We start from the raw sequence: 21,148 nt of genomic DNA, 5'->3' as shown, positions 1-21,148 counted from the left end.
GAGCCCTGTGGGACGCCATCGCTGACAGTTTATCCACACTGACAACTTTTCTGTTCTTCGTCTGTCTGTAGTCTTCATCATTTAAGACAAATGGGCAGGAAAGAAAGATTGCAATATGCAACAAGCACACAGATGATTTTAGCCAAAATAGCAAGACTGAATAAAGCCCCCCCCAAAAAATATTTTTTTCCCCCTGTAAATGTATTGTATTTTTTCTCCACAAAAATCCTATGATTTAAAAATATTTTTAAAAAACAATGTTATTTCCTTTAAAATTATTTTCCTTAGAAGCATCTTTTGAACATTTTTGAATTCATTTTTTTACCTAAAAATTCACATATTTTTTTTGTAAAAAAAGAGAGAGAATCGTTAACCAAAAATCTGCTTTTTGAAAAAAAATTCTCACAAAAATGTTACTTCTGTCAAGAAAAAAAAAATCAATTAATACTATGTATAAAAAAACTATTGTTAAAAATTACCCACCCAAAAACATTTCCGCCCTAAAAATTGTATTTCTAATTTGATGATTCTGAATTTGTGGTGGAATGTTTTTTCTTTTTTTTTAATTGGCAAAATATAACACCATTTGCTTGCAAGATTATAACTATATCTCATACGGTGACAATTTTTTTTTCTCAAAACAATGCAAAATTTTTAGACAGCATCCTCGAATTTCATAATCAGGCAACCTCGTCTGTGTTTTCCGCATGAACAAATCAAATTGTTTCTAACGGGCGCGTGCGAAAGGAGAACAGCGGTGGACCTAGAACGGCGCCCTGTGAGATGCCATCGCTGAGAAAACCCTCCAGTTCATCCGCACGGACGACTTTTCTGTTCTTCGTCCATCCGTAGTCTTCATCATTTAAGACAAATGACTGGGAAAGAAAGATTGTCGTGATGTTGCTGAAAGCTGGGGAAAAAAAGTGTTCAGGGTTTGCCTCAGCGCCAGTCAGAACCGTTGCTGGTCTTGTTGGCTGGCGCAAGCGATGCGCTTACCCGAACCCAACAATGTGTGTGCGTCGCACTCGAAGAATGACAGACGTGAAAGTCTGCCTCGGGCTTATAAGCGTTGGCGCCACAGTTCAATTCCTTGCTTCTGGGATAGGCTCCAGCACTCCCCACGACCCTCGTGAGGATACGCGGCTAAGAAAATGGATGGATGGACGGATGGATGGATGGATGGATGGATAGCCAACCTGATATTTTCTATTCTGCTTATCCTCAGGAGGGTCACAGGAGTGCTCGTGCCAACCTAGCTCTCAATGGGCAGGAGGCGGGGTTCACCCTGAACTGGTTGCCAGCCAATTGCAAGGCACATAGAGACAGACAACAGTCGTACTCCCAATCACAGCTACGGGCAATTTAGTGTCCAATTATCCACCCTTTAATTTTCTCCGCCGCATATCCTCAAAAGGGTCCTATCCCAGCTGTCAACATACACCCTGAATTGGTCCGGGATCCGCCTGTGTGGAGTATGCATGTTCTCAGCGTGCCTGTCTCTAAGTGCCCTGCGATTGGCTGGCGACCAGTTCAGGGTGCGCCCGTTGACAGTTGGGATAGACTCCAGCACTCCCCGCAACCCTCGTGAGGATAAGCAGCTAAGGAAATGGATGGATGTAAGAAAAAAACTGTAAAAAAAAAAAAAAAGCAAAATTACGTGATGACGCAATGAGAGCTATGATATTGATATGAAGAAAAACATTGCAGGTTAACCTTTCCATCCAAACATTGAATTTCCCCCTCAAGAGGTCAAAGTGATCGATTTTCCCGCTTCAAGTCGACGAGGTGAGCGCGTCCGCTTGTGGGAAAACGAGATGAAAACTTTGAGGAGGTGACTCGCGATGAACAGATGACAAGACGAGACGAGGAAGTCACGAAAGGGGGGGGGGGGAGAAAAAAAAAGTTGTGGGAAAAAAGATGAGAGGCGATGAGAGGGATGAGGTGATCGTCAACGTGTGACCCGACGCAACAAAAAAACTGTGGCGGCGCTTTGAAAACCCGCTAGAGAGTTCAAAGGATTTGGAAACCCGAAAATGTAAAAAAATATATTTTTCAAAGAACACACACATACAGTATATATGTACAGATTCTGCGTCTTGTGATAAAAAAATAGAATACGTTTATGATTATTATATGTATTATATTATTATATGTATTATTATATGTATATATATATATATATGCGTGTGTGTGTGTATACATATATATATACATAGACATGCATATATGTGTATATATGTATGTATATATATATATATATATATATATATATGTGTGTGTGTGTGTATATATATATGTATATATATATACACACATACGTATATGTTTATATATATATATTATATATATATGTGTGTGTATATATATACATAGACACACACACACATATATATATATATATATATACATATATATATATACTTTTTACTTTATATATATATATGTGTGTGTGTGTGTGTGTGTATATATATATATCTATACATAGACGCATATATCTGCATATATATCTATGTATCTATATATATATGTCAGAATGTGTATATATACATGTGTGTGTGTGTATATACATAGACATGCATATGTGTATATATATATATATATATATACATACGTATATGTTTATATATATATGTGTATATATAGACTTTTTACTTTATATATATATATATGTGTGTGTGTGTGTGTGTGTGTATAAATCTATACATAGATGCATATATCTGCATATATATCTATGTATCTATATATATGTCAGAGTGTGTATATATACATGTATATGTGTGTGTGTGTATATATATATATATATATATATATATATATATATATATATATATATATATATATATATATCTCCATCCATTTTCTTTGCCGCTTATCCTCATGAGGGTTCCGGGGAGTGCTGCAGCCTATCCCAGATGTCAACGGGCAGGAAGCGGGGTACGCCGTGAACTGGTCACCAGCCAATTTTCAGGGCACGTCGAGACAAAGAGTCCTCAACACAACGCAGACTTCTTACCTATTGATCCATTGTCCAAGTTTACAATACTGTACAAGTGCATATATACATTTTTGGGGGGCACCCAACAATGCGTGTGAGCGTGTGCATCATTTTTCAGTATTAAAGCTTGAATATATTTTGCATAGATTGTTCCGATTGAAGTCATTCTAACGTGTGAGTCAAAAAAAAAAAGAAGAGGAAAAAAAGTTTGGATCAAACTCGAAGGGAAGAAAAGAAGAGAAAAATGATGGCGCATGTGTTCCATTTTTATCAGAGAGGAAGATGTCACGGAAATGTTTGGAGATAATTATTGTGACGCAGCCGCTTGTTAAAAAGAGGAAGGAGAGCGAGGGCCACTTCTTGCTGTTTATTTCATTTTTCTCTCGGCGTCACAGATGAATAATGCCCGTCGTCTTTTTTAAGTTTGATTTTTTTTCCTTCTCCTCCGGCACCATCTCGAAGACTCCAAAACAGAACTTTATACGGTTCTTTACTTTGTATGATACAAAAGGATACTTTTTGATTTTAGAAAAATAACTTTTCTACTTTACACACATAACATAACTTAACTATATTAATAAAAAAAAAGAAGAGCCCAACTTTATAATGCAAAGTTCTATTTTTTTTTTAAAAAAAAAGAAAATATTTCTGTACAGCATTTATTAGAAAACTGGAACCATACATGTAAAATGCTTATATTTTTGAGGATACATGGTCATTTTAAAGAATATTTTTAAAGATCCAAAATCGATGCTCTATATTAAAAGCATAAATAAGTTTTTAAAATGAATGTATTACGAGCAAGAATCTTATAGGGAAAGTCACATTAAAAAAAAAATCAACCAAAAAGAAAAAAAAATGTAGCTCATGAGAGGGAAAAATAAGGTAATAATTTCATGGGAAAATGTTTTTTTTTTCTTAGAAGTGCATTTAAAAAAAAAATTAAGACAAAACTTGTGCTGTTTGGAGGAAAATGTCATCTTTTTTCTCCCAAAAAAGAAAACAAAAAAAGATTTGCTTCAATCTTCAAGGAAGGAAATTACATTTCTCAAAGCACAAAGAAAACATCTTTTTTTCGAGAAAAAAAAACTGAAATCTGCCAATAAACATAAATTCAGGAATTTTTACAATTAAAAAGTGGTGATTTTCAAGAAAGAAAATAAAAATGTCATGGCTACACTGTGGCGGAGCTGTAAAGCGTTGGCCTCACAGTTCTGAAGACATGGGTTCAAATCCCGACCCCGCCTGTGTGGAGTTTGCATGTTCTCCCCGTGCCTGCGTGTGGCTTTTCTCTGGGTGGGCACTCGGGTTTCCTCCCACATCCCAAAAACATTCATGACAGTAATTGGACACTCTAAATTGCCCGTAGGTGTGATTGTGATTGGTTGCTTGTTTCTATGTGCCCTGCGATTGGCTGGCAACCAGTTCAGGGAGTGCCCCGCCTCCTGCCCATATGACTGCCGACGTCCGCTCCGGCAATCCCGCGACCCTAGTGAGGATAAGCAGCTCAGAAAACGGATGGCGATTTATTTATTTTGTGAAAACAATTGATTTGCAAAAAAAAATATTCACAATTTAATAAAAGCTCATCACACATGTTTTGGAAGGCTAAAAAAAAGGATTCTTATTTTGTCATTTTTTTGGATTGCAGCGTTGGCATGTGGTTGAGGGGCCCCCCGGCCCACATTAACGGCCATTAGGGTCCCCCCGCGGAGAAAGGGAGATAAGGAGGGAATTGAAAAAGTGGAGGAAATCAGAGAGGCAGGCCTCCTCTTCTCCTCCGCTATCTATCTTCTTTTCTTTTCTTTTTTTTTGGTCTCTTTGAGCTTGATTAGCTTGCGAGTTTAAGAGGTTTGTTATCAAGCGACTTCTTCTGACTGATGATGAACACTCACACTGTGTGTGTGTGTGTGTGTGTGTGTGTGTGTGCGTCCTTGACTGATGTGGAGCCTCGACGGCAGAATGCGGTCAACCGACCGGTCGCCTCCGGATCGGCATTTTTCCTCACTTGAAGCGACCGCTCCGTTCGGGTTGTGTATTAAAGTTGCCCATTTTAGGGAAGTAGCCCGAGTAGCAGGCAGAAACTTAAAACTCGGAAAAAAAACTTCTTCTTGTTTTCCTTTCGGCTTGTCCCGTTAAGGGTCGCCGCAGCGTGTCATCTTAGATGCACACATTTTTGTTTGGCACTGTTTTACGCAAATATGCTAATTGGTGTGATTGACTCTCATTATGAGTGAAAAATCAAAAAAAATTGTTATAACAGATATCTTCAGCGCCAAAGAGCGCGCCTCAAGTTTCAAACGTCATCGTCAAAATGTATGTGAAATGCGAATCTTGTCTCACATTTGAAATTACAATCCATTGATCCATTTCCTTTTGCCGCTTATCCTCACAAGGGTCGCAGGGAGTGCTGGAGCCTATCCCAGCTGTCAACAGGCAGGTGGCAGGGTACACCCTGAACAGGTCGCCAGCCAATCGCAAGGGCACATCGAGACAAACAGTCGCACTCACAATCACACCTACGGGCAATTTAGAGTGTTCAATTAATGTTGCATGTTTTTGGGATGTGGGAGGAAACTGGAGTGCCAGGAGAAAACCCACGCAGGCACGGGGAGAACATGCAAACTCCACACAGGCGGGGCCGGGATTGAACCCGGGTCCTCAGAACTGTGAGGCCAACGCTTTACCAGCTGCTCCACCGTGCCGCCCAAATTACAATATAGCACATGAAAATGTAACTTCAGCCATTGCCTGCCCATGTTTTGAACGAGCCTAAAGTGTGAAATTTGCAATCCATCAAAATTAAAAATTCCCCAAGAAAAAATATTCCAGTCGATGCGTTATTCTCATTTTGAGGCTGGTTTTCATCGTTACCTTCAATCTTAATGCCACTTGGAAACTGAAATTTTGCCAAAGTCACGTCACATGACTATCGGTCGAAGTTTATACTAATAAAGCAACAACAACAAAAATTGCGTTAAGCTGGCTGTGGTTACAGCAAAGTTCTAATTGACGATCCATTCCCCAAAATGGTCAAATTACCGTCATTTTGCACAGTATTAAAGTAAAAATGTAAATGAAAATTTTGAGTTGTTAGCATGTAGGCAGCTCGCCTTGCCCGTGTTACAGCTAAATTCTAAAAAGTGCTAAAAAAAAAATAAATAATAGGTGCAAAACTTTTCATCGGAAGCTGGCATTTAGAAGTAAGGCAGAGGACAGCGAGGACATTTGTGTGGTGGGCCATTGGGTGTGGGGGGGGTCCATGGGGGGGGCGCCTGACAGGGCGGTGTAAACATTCCCAGCTGCCCCGGTGATGCATCTGTATGGCTCACTTTTGTTTACAGCCCCAAGAATGTTAAAAATATATGTTAGCCTTCGCTTCACGTGTGCAAATGTGCACTCCGAAAGTGGCCTGTTTAAGTATGGGGGTGTCGGCTGGGGGGGGAGGGGGGGGATCCAATGGGCTGCGGATCTGGTGAATTTTGTTGGCTGTTTAGTCTACCAATCACCATGGTGACAAGGAGTCTAGCGTTAAGGGTTGGAGGGGGGGCAGGTGAGGGGGCAAGGGGTGGGGGGGGGGGTCTTGGGTCAGGGTAGTTAGAGGCACCCCGGGTCAACCGGGATTAGACGCCATCCTTTAAACGGATGCACTCAGACCCGGAAAACAAATCAGAATCAAAAGAGAGAGAGAGAGAAAAAAAATGTATCATCGGAATGTGACATGAGAAGCAGTTATCAAATTTGCCATATTTTGTGCAACGGGCCGCCCTGCCAGGTTCGAGGGCGAGACTGCGCGGGCTTTCGAGGCTGCACGCGTTATTTTATGTACTTCATCACTTTGAGCAAATGATAAAAAATTTGACACTTCAAGAAACTGCGAAGAAGAAGAAGAAGAAGAAGAAGAAGAAGAAGAGAAGAAGAAGAAGAAGAAGAAGAAGAAGAAGCGGTTGGACATACTGAAAGGCTCAGCTGGCTACCGTTCATTTCAATGTAGTTGTGTACCGTTCGCGTATATTTTCACCACAAGCTTCGCGACGTCATTATAAAAATAAAGCTTTCAAAAAAAAAAGATCATCTTAAAGCACAGATGGCAAACTCAAGGCCCGAGGGCTAGATCTGGCCCCTCCACATGATTTTATGAGGCCCACAAAGCCAAATCTCAATTTCCATGATTCCAGTAAAAATCTGTACCAAAATTTCCAATTGTCATACATCATAAAAAAAAATAAAAATAAAATTGAGACATTACAATAGTTTTTGTGTTACGAAACGTGAACACGTGAACACATTACCCTCGATTTCTGATTCGTAAAAAACGCCTTAATAAATCGTTGATGACTAAATATTTTTGTTTCACTTGGCATGACGGCCCTCTGAGGGAAATCGGAGCAACGACGTGGCCCGCGAGAAAAATAAAAAAAAAATGATTTTGGGAGGAGAATTTTTTTTTTTTTTTTTTGGGGGGGTTCCTATTTTGCAAATTACGTTTATATTGGGGGATGAATCTTTTGCAGAATTGAATAGCATTTAGCCAAACAGCGCTAGCGAAACAGCACAGACGCACACACACACATGCGCACGCACACTGGACTGTTCTGGACAGTTTAAGCCGGTGCTGACAGTGAAAGGTGTAATTCCCGAGGCTTCATTCTTAGCAAAACACACATTCATTGTGAGCCGTCTGCTGACACGCTCACTTTTACGTGAACGCTTTCCTTGCCCACTCTTCTTTTCACATATAAAACATCATATTTATATGTTTTGTATTCATGAACACATGCATTAAAAGGTTAAAAAAGAATTAAAAAAAAAAAAACATCACTCAAAACAAGCGTTACATCTGGGTCCGTGTGCGCATTTTTGCGAGTTTTTTTTCCCCCCATCGAAAGCAACTCGTGCAGATCCCGAAGGAGCCGAAACCCAACAAGTCCGTCACACGAAAGAGTTATAGAACTTATTCACCCTTTCAATGAACCTCAAGATGCACTTAGGGCTTGTTTGCGGCGGTCGTATATCACGCTAACAACGCTAACGACCACGATGCAAAGCAGAATTTCCCCCCTCTCGCTCGATGCTGACCTCTAGTGGACGCCACACAACAGCCTCGCCAAAAAACTTCATTCAACTTTATTTTTTCATTTGGCCCCTTTTTCAAGAAAAAAAAAGTCCAGTCTGAGGAAAAAATGAAATAGTATTTTATCTGGAGAAAAAAAAATACAAGAAAAAAAAATGATGTCAAGGGTCAAGATTTTATTTTTTAAGGATGAAAAAATATATATACTGTATATATTTTGAGAGAAAAGTCATTTCACCGAGAAAAGGTGTTCTTTAAGAAATTGAAAATAAAATTGTATTCTTCATGAAAAAAAAAATTAAACCTTGCAGGAAAAGTTTTCAAGAAAACGCAACATTTGTTTTAAAAAAAAATTCCAAGAAATGTTGAGCCATGCAAGAAAACATTCATATCCGTCAAGAAATGGGGGGCGGGGGGGGGGGAATATCCAGAAATCAAAGTAATATGTATTTTTGAGTCTCATCTTTTGTAGACAAAAAGTAAAACTTTTTGGTGAGAAAATAAAATGGGTGAAAAATTATTTCAGAATTATGGCAAAATTTCAAGGGTGGGCAACTTGGTGCACGTGAGCCATCCAATACAAGTTTTGTGAAAGACACATTTTCTCATAATGTTGCAACTTGATTTTGGTAATTGCAATTTTTGAGTCTTCCACATCTTTCTCTTTAGCACCTTGTGGCAATTATTACTATTTATTGTAACATCAAAACTTTGAGTTTGAAAAGAAAACTTTTATTGTAACTCTAGAAAATATCAAATTTACAAAACCAGTTTATTTTTCATTATTTTTTTCATCCTCTTGAGGATAGGCGGCTTTGATAACGACCTGACATTTACTCTTTTTCCATCCATCCATTTTCTTAGTCGCTCATCCTCACAAGGGTTGCGGGATTTACTCTTTTCAGTCTTGTAAAACAAAAAAAAAATCAAAAAGTTAAAATAAAATTCTCACAATTTTTTTTCAAAATTATAATGTTGTCAAGGCTCATCAAAAGAGTTAGCATGACGAGAATTGTTTTTTTATCCTCTTGCAAAATTCAAACTAAAAAAACAAAACTTTTTTCTCCTATCGTTTCATTTGTTTTTGTAAACATTTTAATATCATTTCAATACATGTTTATTTTCATTTTTCTCATCAAATGAGTTCAGATCAGTCTAAAGAATTGAAGGAGTGCTTTCCATACCTTTTGGAACAAAAGTCCTAACGAATCAAAGCGTCACGTGTCCACGCCAAAAGTGAGCGCCATCTTGCACAGTTTGTATGGAATTTAATGACATTTTTTTCTCTCTATTTCTGATTGACATGGACGGCGAGATCGGCGGGGGGTCCGATAATTGTTGGCCTGCGTACCCCCTTTGCCCTCAAACCTCGCTCTCCCCTACAGACACACGCGGACGCACACGCATGCGGTGCACACACCAACACATAACACCCCCCCCCCCCCCCCCAGCTATCAGACTCTCCCTGCTGCCGTTGTTTTCAGAGGTCACAGTTGTTTGTTTGCCCGGAGGCCCACACTGTGATAGTCGGACTACGCCTGAGCACCCCACGCATATACCGTGTGACCCCCCCCCCCCTCGCTCCCCATCTTAATCTGAGCGTTATCAGTTCACTCCCCCGCGAACTCAGAGCTTGTCTTTTTTTTTTTTTTTTTTTTAAAAGGAACACTTCCCCCAGGAAATGGCAGATAGACAGCGTCTCTATCTGTCATGGCAGAAGATTGGGGTCACACTATCAGGACGGGCGGGGGGGGGGGGGTGCATCACTCAGGTAGGCTTTTCGCAGGCCTCAGGTTCAAATCCATCCACTGATCCTAAAGTGGGGGATTTTCAAAATGCAGTGTGGGTACTACAGTGGGTGAGCGGGCTCCCTCTAGTGGTAGGTGAAAGAATCACTGACGGGCAGGAGGGAAATCCTCAACTGGTTGCCAGCCAATCGCAGGGCACGTGCCCCACTCACAATCACACCTATGGGCAATTTAGAGATGTTGGGATGTGGGAGGAAACCGGAGCGCCCACCCGGAGAAAACCCACACAGGCACGGGGAGAACATGCAAACTCCACACAGGCGGGGCCGGAATCGAACCCGGGTCCTCAGAACTGTGAGGCCAACGCTTAACCAGCTGATCCACCATTCCACCTGACTAAATCCAGTTCTGTTGCATTTACCTTTGATATTTGATATATATATATATTTACCTGCAGATTTCAAGGGTTTTGGTGTCAGGTGAGTTTCGCCTAGCAACAAGCGACCAATCAGAGATCCCCGATCAACGTCGCCACGACGGACAACTCGATGAATGTTTTCATGTCGTGATGAATCATTGACAGTAGATTCATGATTCTCAAAATGGTGTACGTTATTCTCGTAAAAGTGCAGTTTTGGTCTCTTCAAACGACAACTTTTAAATAAGGTTTGAATCCCTTCTGGTACGCGTGCTTTGGCCAGCAGGGACAGTAAACGCGCATAAATACGACGGTGTAACGCGAAAGAAATGAAGGCAAATTAAGATCCATTTTTTCACAGAGGCTAAAGAATACTTAATTATTGTTACGCTGTCGGTTTACATGTGTTGCTGCGGTTTGTGTTCAGATATCCTTTTCCTTGAAGGGTTATACGATCAATGCTAGTTTGCGATGCTTTGTGTTAGCATGAAGCTAACGGACTTTCTCTAGACAAACGCTGTATTCTTTGTCTTTTCTTGTGGCTGTGGTCCTTATACTTGTCCTGTAGTTGTACGTGCGGTTCCGTAAGATTTAAATACGGGATTAGAGCGAAAAGGGAGGGGGGCACCGATCACCTGATTAAGCAACACTGAGGAAATGAGACAAGCGCGGGGTCTATTTTCTCCAAGAATGGGAGTGGATGAAGTGGGTGTCGCAGGTGGGAGAAGTCGCGCACGTGCACGCGCCTGTGTCAAAGTCACAGATATTAAATCAGCTCTTGTGGGCCTTTTAAGGAGGCACAACAGAAGCCCTGTGCCCCCCCCGCCGACGCAACAAAGAGGGCAGCCAGCCCGCAATTAACATTCCTGCCGCTTTTACGAGCTCGCCCGGACACGCCCCCTCACTCGCACCCCATTAAAGTGGCCCGCATTCGTCCTGGCAAACCATAACTGTCATTGTAATCCCATTAAAACAACAAACCGCTAGGGGCGGGGGTGAGGGAGGTGGGGGGGGGGGGGCACAGGCAAGCAACATTCATTACATGCGCCTTAGAACCATGTTGATCTTGTTTAATGTTTGGCGATTACTGTCAGATACTAATTATTATTAAAAATATTGATGAGAATGTGCAAAAAGCTCCCATAAATCTAAGATAACCGGGACTTTTGACTTTTGGGTTATCCCATATCGCAGGATAAGCCTGGAGTTTTGAAATTTTGTGAACATTTTGTTTTCCACCTTTTCATGTATTTTTTATCAACAAAAACATTATTGTTAACTACTTGTATAACAATTAAATTGTAACTTTTTTTTAAAGTGGAAATGTGTCCCCAAAAACTGAACTAGCTTGTCTTTTGAGTTCTTCGTTTGTATCTTTTTAATGTTTGCATTTTTGCAATTTTTTTAAAAATGGGCATTTTTACATGAACTCTTTTTTTATAACAATTAAAATTGATACCATGTATTGTTAACTCTTATTTAAAAATCAGAATCGCATTGTCCTCACCGTTGATGGCTGGGATAGGCTTGGGCGCGCCAGTGACCCTGGTGAGGATAAGCGGCTCAGGGAATGGATGGATGCCATTCTTAGCTGCTTATGTGATAATTCAAAAACAGTTTACTAGGGGGCGCACAGTGACCCCAAAAATCTCATTTTTAATTTTTACATTGATATTGTAAACATTTTTTTAAACTCAATGTCTCTTTTTTTCATCGTTAAAGAGGAACTTTATGTGTATTGGTCTTCAACGTATGAATTTATTTTGACTTTAGAAGCATGGCTTCCATATTTTTGTACAGATGTCCACAAGTTGGCACGCAGAATTCCCACGGAAGTAAATACGCACCGCCAGGATTCAAATTAAAAATGTCACTGAAAATTTTAGGCTGCAAAATTCACATTATTTCATAGAGATCACATTTCCGATATCTGTATTTCAGTTGAAGTTTTCAATGTTAACAGATTCGCCGCATGAAAAAAAAATGGAACCTTTAAAATTCAAACGCAATAATGAGATCCGCTCTCTGAAATTCATCGTCTAAATTCGGTGTTTAAAAAAAGCCAGGGTTACTTCAGGTCAGAAACAAACAGCCCGCCAATCCAGTCACACTTTCTTCGGATGTGACGTCACGTGACTAAGAAAGCGTAACTGGATTGGCTGGGTGTTGAGTCCTGACCTGAAGTAACCCTGCCTTCATAATCCAGTCAATTCAGTTACGCTTTATAAGTATGTGACATCACGTGGCGCGTTTCCAGATCCTCCCCCCCCAAAAAAATATTTTTTTGTATCTCGCATTTTTTTTTTACTACTTTTCATGAAAACAAATGTCATCAAAACACTAATTTTCTTTTTTTTTTCCTTTTTTTTGCCTGCCTTCCAGCCCATGTGAGCTGGAGCCTTTCGTCGGCAAGTCAGGTTTCAAGTCTTGTGTAACAATTACATTATTTTATTATGATACATGAATTTTTGTGTCTTAGTTTACATTGGTAAGGTGCTTCAATCAAAAAAAAAATAGTCTGAAATATTGGATGTACTTGCTGATATTATGAAAACATCTTTCAAGCAGAAAAAAAAAGTACCCGTCAATCATTTGGACAATAATTTAAAGAAAAAATATAATCAAACATGTCAACGGCAGGGATGAAATTAATCAACAAAATACATTCCATTAGATGTGCAATTTGTTTAAGATGTTATTGAGTGAATGTGATTTCATTTAGCATTAAATTAATTTGCGAAACTAGCGCAGCGGCATTGTGTCCTGTAGCACATTTCGATGTCCACAAGGGGGTGAAAGTGAGCAGCAATGTTAGCAGATGAATGACAAAAGCTCAATAAATCAGAAATATATAAATGGCGCTCAGAAGTCAAGGTATGACCGTAGAGCGATTACGGAGCCGGGAATGAGCGAAGGATTCCAAACACGGTTTGTGCGCATTTTACGCAGTGTGGTTTTTGTCAAACGTACCGGCGTCGTTAGGCGAACGTCTTGGTGTGTTTGTTCACCAGGACGATTTCGATGGCCCGCTCCTTCATTTCGCGCGCCATCTGGCACCATACGCACGCCGTACAGAAGGTGGCGCACACGCAGTCGTTGAACATGGAGCCCTGTGGGCAGACGTTCGCAAAAATCACACTGGAGACATTTTTTTCTTGAGAAAATTCTTGGATTCTGATGAAGTAAAGGTGGATTTTTTTGTCCTGGATAATATTTTAAAAAACTAAATAAAAATAGGGTCAAAGTTATGTGTAAATATAAAAAGGAAGATGAAAAAAAGTAAAAAGTCATGTTTGTTTTACGTAAAAGATAAACATTTCCATTAAAAACGATTTGAAAAATTATAATTTATAATTTTAAAAAAACAATTTAAAGATAATGTTCAGACTTTTTGAGCAACAAACGACTGAACAAAGCTGAAAAAAGTGTAATGTAAAAATAACCTACAAGTGATTGAGTTGTTTTTTTTTTTTGTTTGTGATATTGCAACACATTCATCCATCCATCCATTTTCTTTGCCGCTTATCCTCACGAGGGTCACGGGGAGTGCCGGAGCCTATCCCAGCTGTCAACGGGCAGGAGGTGGGGTACACCTCGAACTGGTCGCCAGGTAATCGCAGGGCACATCGAGATAAACAGCCGCACTCACAATCACACCTATGGGCAATTTAGAGTGTCAGATAATGTTTTGGGAATGTGGGAAGAAACCGGAGTGCCCTGAGAAAACCCACACAGGCACGGGGAGGACATGCAAACTCCACACAGGCGGGGCCGGGATCGAACGGGGATCCTCAGAACTGTGAGGCCAACACATTCCCAACTGTTCCACTTACCCGTATGCCGTAGAGTTGGCGCATAGACACCCTCATGGACATGGTGACGGGAGGGGCGCAGGGGCTGAGCAGTACGTCCACCAGGGGGAGGCAGAGGCACTCGCCGTACTTTTTGGCCGTCATGCAAGCGAAGCAAGGCAAGCACCAGAACGCGCAACAGCCTTTAAGTCGGCGACACACAAAAAGTTGGATTTTGGTACCGAAGCATCGCAGTAGCATGAAATATTTTTTCGACGTAAAAATTGTCAATATCGGCGTACGATTACTTTCCCTCACTGCTGATCTACCGCATCAACTTCAAGGACCTGGTTCATTTCCTGACACGGCATTTTATAGCTTTCTGACTGCACTCGGTTTAATTCTTCACATCAGATCGTGCCGCCCTTTCCTTTGGTGTTCCTCAAGGGTCCGCCGTTGGTCCAGTTCTTTTCTTACTCTATATCCTTCCGGTTGGTCAAACCTTCGTAAATATGACGCGCTCTTGTTTCTGTCACTCAATGTCGACTATTGTTGATGTTTGGTAACACAAAAATGACTGTGACATCACAGCGTTATCAGTTATCCATCCATTTTCTTTCTTATCCTCACTAGGGTCACGGGGAGTGCCAGAGCCTATCCCAGCTGTCAACAGTCAGGAAACAGCCGCACTCACAATTACACCTCAGGGCAATTTAGAGTGTCCCAATTAATGTTGCATGTTTTTGGGATGTGGTAAGAAACCCGAGTGCCTGGAAAAACCCACGCAGGCACGGGGAGAACATGAAAACTCCACACAGGCGAGGCCGGGATCGAACCCGGGACCTCAGGACTGTGAGGCCAATGCTTTACCAGCTGCTCCACCGTGCCGCCTGTTACCATTTATGACATGACAATTTGACATTTTGATCCAGATTTGAGCGAGAATCACGGAGGTCAACGCATACGATTTGCCTTTGCGGGGCACATAACATCATCTGGCAGGCCGGATCTGGACCCCGGGCCTTGAGTTTGACACCTGTGCTCTACAGTATGTTGTAGATTTTCAACTATAGTGGCCGAGTCAGGAACACACATTGCCCCCCCCCACACACACACACACAAAAAAGCTTCAAATGCCACTGCTGGGTATTGAACGTCGGGCAAAGCGCAACGTAGCGGGCGAAGCACAAGCCGTCTTACACATGGGCACGTCGTCGCAGCAGTCGCAGATGCCGCTGCCCCACTCGTTGGACTCCTGGTGGACCATCATGGGCTGAGGCTGGTTGATCACCAACTTGGACGACATGGCGGCCCCTGGACGGACGACACGAGAGAACGCGCTCGTGTCAACGGATGAACGCGGAACGTCATCGGGAGCCCTGGAAACCTAATTACTGGACGTCGTCATTGATTGGGTGGCTCGTTAGAATGCCCAGAACAGCAAGAGTGCTGTACAACTCGAAAAACTACATAGTGTATTTCCTCTGACAAAAAAAAAAAAAAAGAGAGAAAAAAAGATGAAATCATAGATCGCTACGATTGGTAACTAGAATCATCTAAAAAATAATGGTCAGTATTTTGGGAAACCTGCAAAGAAAAGGGATACTTCTCAAAGGAATATTCACACTTCCCGTGTCACATTGTTACCGTTTGCCTCTTAAAATTATCCAGAGGGGAATTTTTTTGAGGAACTATGGATTTGAGAAAAAGAAAAAAAAAAGTCACTCAAGGAAAAAAATGTCAGGAAAAGTTTCAAACTTGCGGGGAAAGATGGATTTTTTTCACAATAAATGGTCACGTTCTTTTGAGGAAAAAAAATATCTTGGGCGTAAATTGTTTTCGGAACAAGACATATTTTTTTCCCCCAAAAAATGTATTTGAAGAATAAAAAAAGCCATTTGCCACTTTTTCAAATAATAATGTATACACATTTTCTTTGCTTCAATTCAGATAGATAGATAGATAGATAGATAGATAGATAGATAGATAGATAGATAGATAGATAGATAGATAGATAGATAGATAGATAGATAGATAGATAGATAGATGGGGAGAGATAGAGAGCAATACAGATAGATAGATAGATAGATAGATAGATAGATAGATAGATAGATAGAATAGATAGATAGATAGATAGATAGATAGATAGATAGATAGATGGGGAGAGAGAGCAATAGATAGATAGATAGATAGATAGATAGATAGATAGATAGGATAGATAGATAGATAGATAGATAGATAGATAGATGGGGAGAGAGAGAGAGAGCAATATAGATAGATAGATAATAGATAGATAGATAGATAGATAGATAGATAGATAGATAGATAGATAGATAGATAGATAGATAGATAGATAGATAGATAGATAGATAGATAGATAGATGGATGGGGAGAGAGAGAGAGAGCAATACAGAAAGATAGATAGATAGATAGAGATAGATAGATAGATAGATAGATAGATAGATAGATAGATAGATAGATAGATAGATAGATAGATAGATAGATAGATTGATAGATAGATAGATAGATGGGGAGAGAGAGAGAGCAATAGATAGATAGATAGATAGATAGATAGATAGATAGATAGATAGATAGATGGATGGGGAGAGAGAGAGAGCAATAGATAGATAGATAGATAGATAGATAGATAGATAGATAGATAGATAGATAGATAGATAGATAGATAGATAGATAGATAGATAGATAGATAGATAGATAGATAGATGGGGAGAGAGGAGAGCAATAGATAGATAGATAGATAGATAGATAGATAGATAGATAGATAGATAGATAGATAGATAGATAGATAGATAGATAGATAGATAGATGGGGAGAGAGAGAGCAATAGATAGATAGATAGATAGATAGATAGATAGATAGATAGATAGATAGATAGATAGATAGATAGATAGATAGATAGATAGATGGGGAGGAGAGAGAGAGAGAGCAATAGATAGATAGGATAGATAGATAGATAGATAGATAGATAGATAGATAGATAGATAGATAGATAGATAGATAGATAGATAGATAGATAGATAGATAGATAGATAGATCGATCGATAGATAGATAGATAGATGGAGGAGAGAGAGAGAGAGAGAGCAATACATAGATAGATAGAGAAGTCGAGGTCACGAAATATCACATCAACTGAAGTGTAAATAATAATACGCAAAGAGCGTCAGAGTAAAAAAAAAAAAAAAAAGTTATTGCGTGTTACCTGCGAGCGTCGTGGCAAGGAAAGCTCAGCAAACGTCTTGTGAAGAAAGGAAGAGTCGCTCCAGAAATAAAACCCGAGCGGACCGACCGGACCGACCTGCTGGGCCTGTTGCGTCCCAGCTGAGTACGAATTAAAATTTTAATACGTTGTTCACAAAATGGCCATCAGAGGGGGGTAGGGGTGGGGGGTCGGGGTCCACCAGGGAAGCTATGCTATTGGGCCGCTGAGGTTTGGAAGCGTTCGCCGTCACACTCGCTAGCGTCATTAATAGAAATTTTGAATGTTTCCCGTCATATTTGAACAGGATTTGCAGCCTTTCTGGGGCTTCCCATTTTGAGGGGACGACGCGCTCGGGTGGACTTTGTACAAAAATTGGTGGCTTTACCACAGAAATTATGGAGCACATAAACGTTATTTTGTGCATTTCATGCAAAGAATATTTTTATGTTTGAAGTTATTTTTGGACAAAAATATTTCATGTATTTCCTTTTTTCACAAAATGTTTCCATGTAATTTTTTTCAAGGTTATTTGGCTTATTTCAGTAAATTGAGGGGATGTTGTATAGAAATTGTGCTGTGAATTTTGAATTTTGTAAGAAAATTATTGGGTGGATTTGGGAAAAAAAAAATGTTGGGGTGGATTTTGTGCAAATATTTTGTAGGCGTAGGTTCAGTACAAAAAAAAAAATATTTGGTGGTTTTCAAAAATAACGAAGTGGCTTTTGTAAAGACATTTGTGGCCTTTTTAATTGGTATTTGTAGGAAAATGATATTGTCACGTCAGTAGAAAGATTACAGTCGACGCTTGATGCCGATGACGTGATTTATTTGCGCGAACCTGACACGTCGCATTTAAAGTCACCTCTGCCCGAAACCGGGAGGAGTGCGGGAGGGGTGCACATTCCGGAATATTCAAAGATAATCACAAATCCAATCTACCGGGCACTCAATCAGTCATTGTCTTGTCACCTTACGCAATGTTGCAACGTGGCGTGATTTGGAAAAAAATGCCACGTCGGCGATAAGTATAGTTGAACTGAACGATGATCATTCCATAACACAAAAGGTTATTTATGTATGTATTTATTTATGTATTTTGTTTGAAAGAGGGTTTGTGGATGAGAATTAGGTGGTGGATTTTGTACGCCGTTCTGAGGACCCGGGTTGAATCCCAGCCCTCCTCTGTGAGGAGTTTGCCTGCGTGGGTTTTCTCCGGGTAGGCGCCCCGGTTTCCTCCCACATCCCAAAAACATGCAACGTTAATTGGACACTACTCAAATTGCCCATAGGTGTGATTGTGAGTGCGACACGTGCCCTGCGATTGGCTGTCAACCAGTTCAAGGTGTATCACGCCTCCTGCCCGTTGACAGCCGGGATTGGCTCCAGCACTCCTGTGACCCTCGTGAGGATAAGCGGATCAGAAATTGGATGGATGGACTCTAAATTGCCCCTTGGTGTGATTGTGAGTGCGACAGTTGTCTGTCTCCATGTGCCCTGCGATTGGCTGGCAACCAGTTCAGGGTGAACCCCCCCCCTTTCCTCCTGCCTGATGACAGCGTGGGTTGGCTCCAGCACTCCCCATGACCCTTGTGAGGATAAGCAGCCCAGAACATTGATGGATTGAAGTATTTACTGGGTTTTGTACAAACATTAGGTTGAGGAGTTGGGATAATTATTTTATGGCTCTCATATGAAAATAATTTTGGGAATTTTATTCAATTAGTTTAAAGTTTTAAAAAAGGATGATTTATTTTGTGTGAAAATTATTTTGTGGTTTTTGTGCAAAAACGTTCATGTGTATTTTGTGATAAATTTATTCAGTTCTACACTGTCCAAAAATTTATATGAAAATAAGGCAGTGGGCGGCTTTAATAATTTACACAAAAATTATTATAAAGTATTTTGCAAAATGGAATGATTGAAAAAATAAATGTAGAAAATGTAAAAAAAAAAAAAAAGCTACTGGATTTTGTAAATTAAAAATAAAATCTTTCGCCTTTTGTGAAAGAATTATTTCACGGAATTTGTAAAAAAAAACATTTTCAGTTTTAAAAAAGGATGATTTATTTCGTCTGAAAATGATTTTGTGGCTTTTGTGCAAAAACGTTCAAGTGTATTTTGTGATAAATTTATTCAGTTCATTACTGCCCAAAAATGTATACGAAAATCAGGCAGTGGGCGGCTTTACTAATTAACACAAAAATTATTTTGAGTATTTTGTAAAATTGAATGAATGAAAAAATAAATGCAGTTTTTTTTTCCATGCAAAAAAAGCTACTGGATTTTGTAAATATGAAAAACAAATCTTTCGCGTTTTGTGAAAGAATTATTTTAAAAAATATATATTTTTGAATTTATGTAACATATTTTGACACTTTATTCAACTGGTAATATTTTGCATAGTTGCAGTTTTATGGAATGGAACTCCGATCAGCTTTACCTTAGTCACCGTCAGCATCTAAATCGGGAATTCACGTGTCTGGCCGTCTCGTCGCCGACTGGACTGTAACCTCTCGGTTCACGCCACGGCTCACTTGTTTGCTTTCTAGTCAGCGTGGGTCAGCGGGTTTGTCCACGAGGCGGCTTTCGGCCGGTTCGGGTCAGGACCATGCGGATCATCATGTGGGTCGAAGGTAACTGAAACACTGCAGGGGAAAGTTTGCCATCACAAACGCAAAAATACAAACGGGTACAAAAAGAGCAGTAACAGAAGGAAAATGTGCTTCCTCAATATCAGAAATAGATGAATAAAAATACTCACGACAAAATAAAAATCTTTATGATTTATTTTTTTTATTTAACATTGGACATGTCATTAAAGTGTTTGTCATCAACATGTAGTCAAAAGATTCATGATTAGAAGTAACGCCGGAACAGGTCCAACCATGTCATCAGTGCCCCAACGTTTCACGAGTAATTAATTTTTGCCACGTATGTATGTATTCCTTCGCGCCTGTTGTAACCCTTTCACTTGCACAGTTTTTCAAATTAGAGGCCCAGTGTGCTTGCTACAAGCTGTTTATGGGTCTTAGAGGTTCACTGTAAAACTGTCACTTACCAGACAAGATCTATCTCAAAATCAAAATGTCATAACAAACCATATCCATCCATCCATCCATTTTCTTTGCCGCTTATCCTCACACGGGTCACGGGGAGCGCTGGAGCCAATCCCAGCTGTCACCGGGCAGGAGGCAGGGGTACACCCTAAACTGGTTGCCGGCCAATCGCAGGGCACATGGAGACAAACAGCCGTGCTCACAATTACACCTACGGGCAATTTAGAGTGTCCAATTAATAATTTAGAGTGTCCAATTAATGTTTGAGAGGTCAAAGCTTTACCAGCTGAGCCACGGTGCCGCCATATCATTTTGGCTAGCAGAAATGAGCTTGGAGACTCTGCATCTTTACACAAGTGTGACCCTTCTAAGAAAGAGTTTCACATTAATCAAATGTCTATCATTCTCATTAGTTGGTTTGTTCTTCTCCATAATCATCATAAATTTCATACCAGGGCGGCACCGACTGCCTCGTGCGTTGTTACATATTTTGCCATTAAACCTGATTCCGATTCCAACTCTTGGTTCGTTCCGGTAATTAAAAACGAAGCAGAAACACACGCACACACGGACGATGACTTGTAATTGACGCCACCTAAAAAGGTTGAGGATTGCCCATCCATTCAGCAAGATGGCAAAAGCCCCATTCTTGAATTAGACATGGCTATGTCCGGACGAAATACAGCTATTCCCCCCAGTTCTTTGGCACCAGATGCCACGAGACGGTGTCAAAGAAATATCTTTTCATTATACATGTCTTCGGTCTAAGCAGATAGGTTGATAAATAAGATAGTCGCCAAAAACATGCAAATATGTAAATTTGTGCGTGTCCAACTGCAGTAGAA

The 21,148-nt window shown here is 40.3% G+C and overlaps 1 protein-coding gene across 2 annotated transcripts; it reads right to left on the bottom strand.

Annotated features, from left to right (window-relative positions):
- Positions 1 to 8,296: 8,296 nt before the first annotated feature.
- LOC133492266 (cornifelin homolog B-like) lies at positions 8,297 to 19,871 on the bottom strand. 2 transcript variants are annotated; one of them, XM_061804353.1, is made up of 4 exons: positions 19,688 to 19,871; positions 15,227 to 15,340; positions 14,069 to 14,229; positions 8,297 to 13,345 (listed from the first exon to the last, which is right to left on the bottom strand). In XM_061804353.1, exons 2-4 carry the CDS (start codon positions 15,330 to 15,332, stop codon positions 13,214 to 13,216), a joined length of 399 nt encoding a protein of 132 aa, XP_061660337.1. In that variant the 5' UTR covers positions 15,333 to 15,340; positions 19,688 to 19,871; the 3' UTR covers positions 8,297 to 13,213. The 2 variants fall into 2 exon arrangements, with proteins under 2 accessions (XP_061660337.1, XP_061660338.1); XM_061804354.1 differs by lacking the exon at positions 19,688 to 19,871 and adding an exon at positions 17,248 to 17,299.
- Positions 19,872 to 21,148: the final 1,277 nt, after the last annotated feature.

Source organism: Syngnathoides biaculeatus, chromosome 18 (genome assembly GCF_019802595.1).
Source record: "Syngnathoides biaculeatus isolate LvHL_M chromosome 18, ASM1980259v1, whole genome shotgun sequence".
Lineage (NCBI taxonomy): Eukaryota > Metazoa > Chordata > Actinopteri > Syngnathiformes > Syngnathidae > Syngnathoides > Syngnathoides biaculeatus.
The sequence above is the reverse complement of the archived record's forward strand: the minus strand, read 5'-3'. Positions and strand labels throughout refer to the sequence as shown.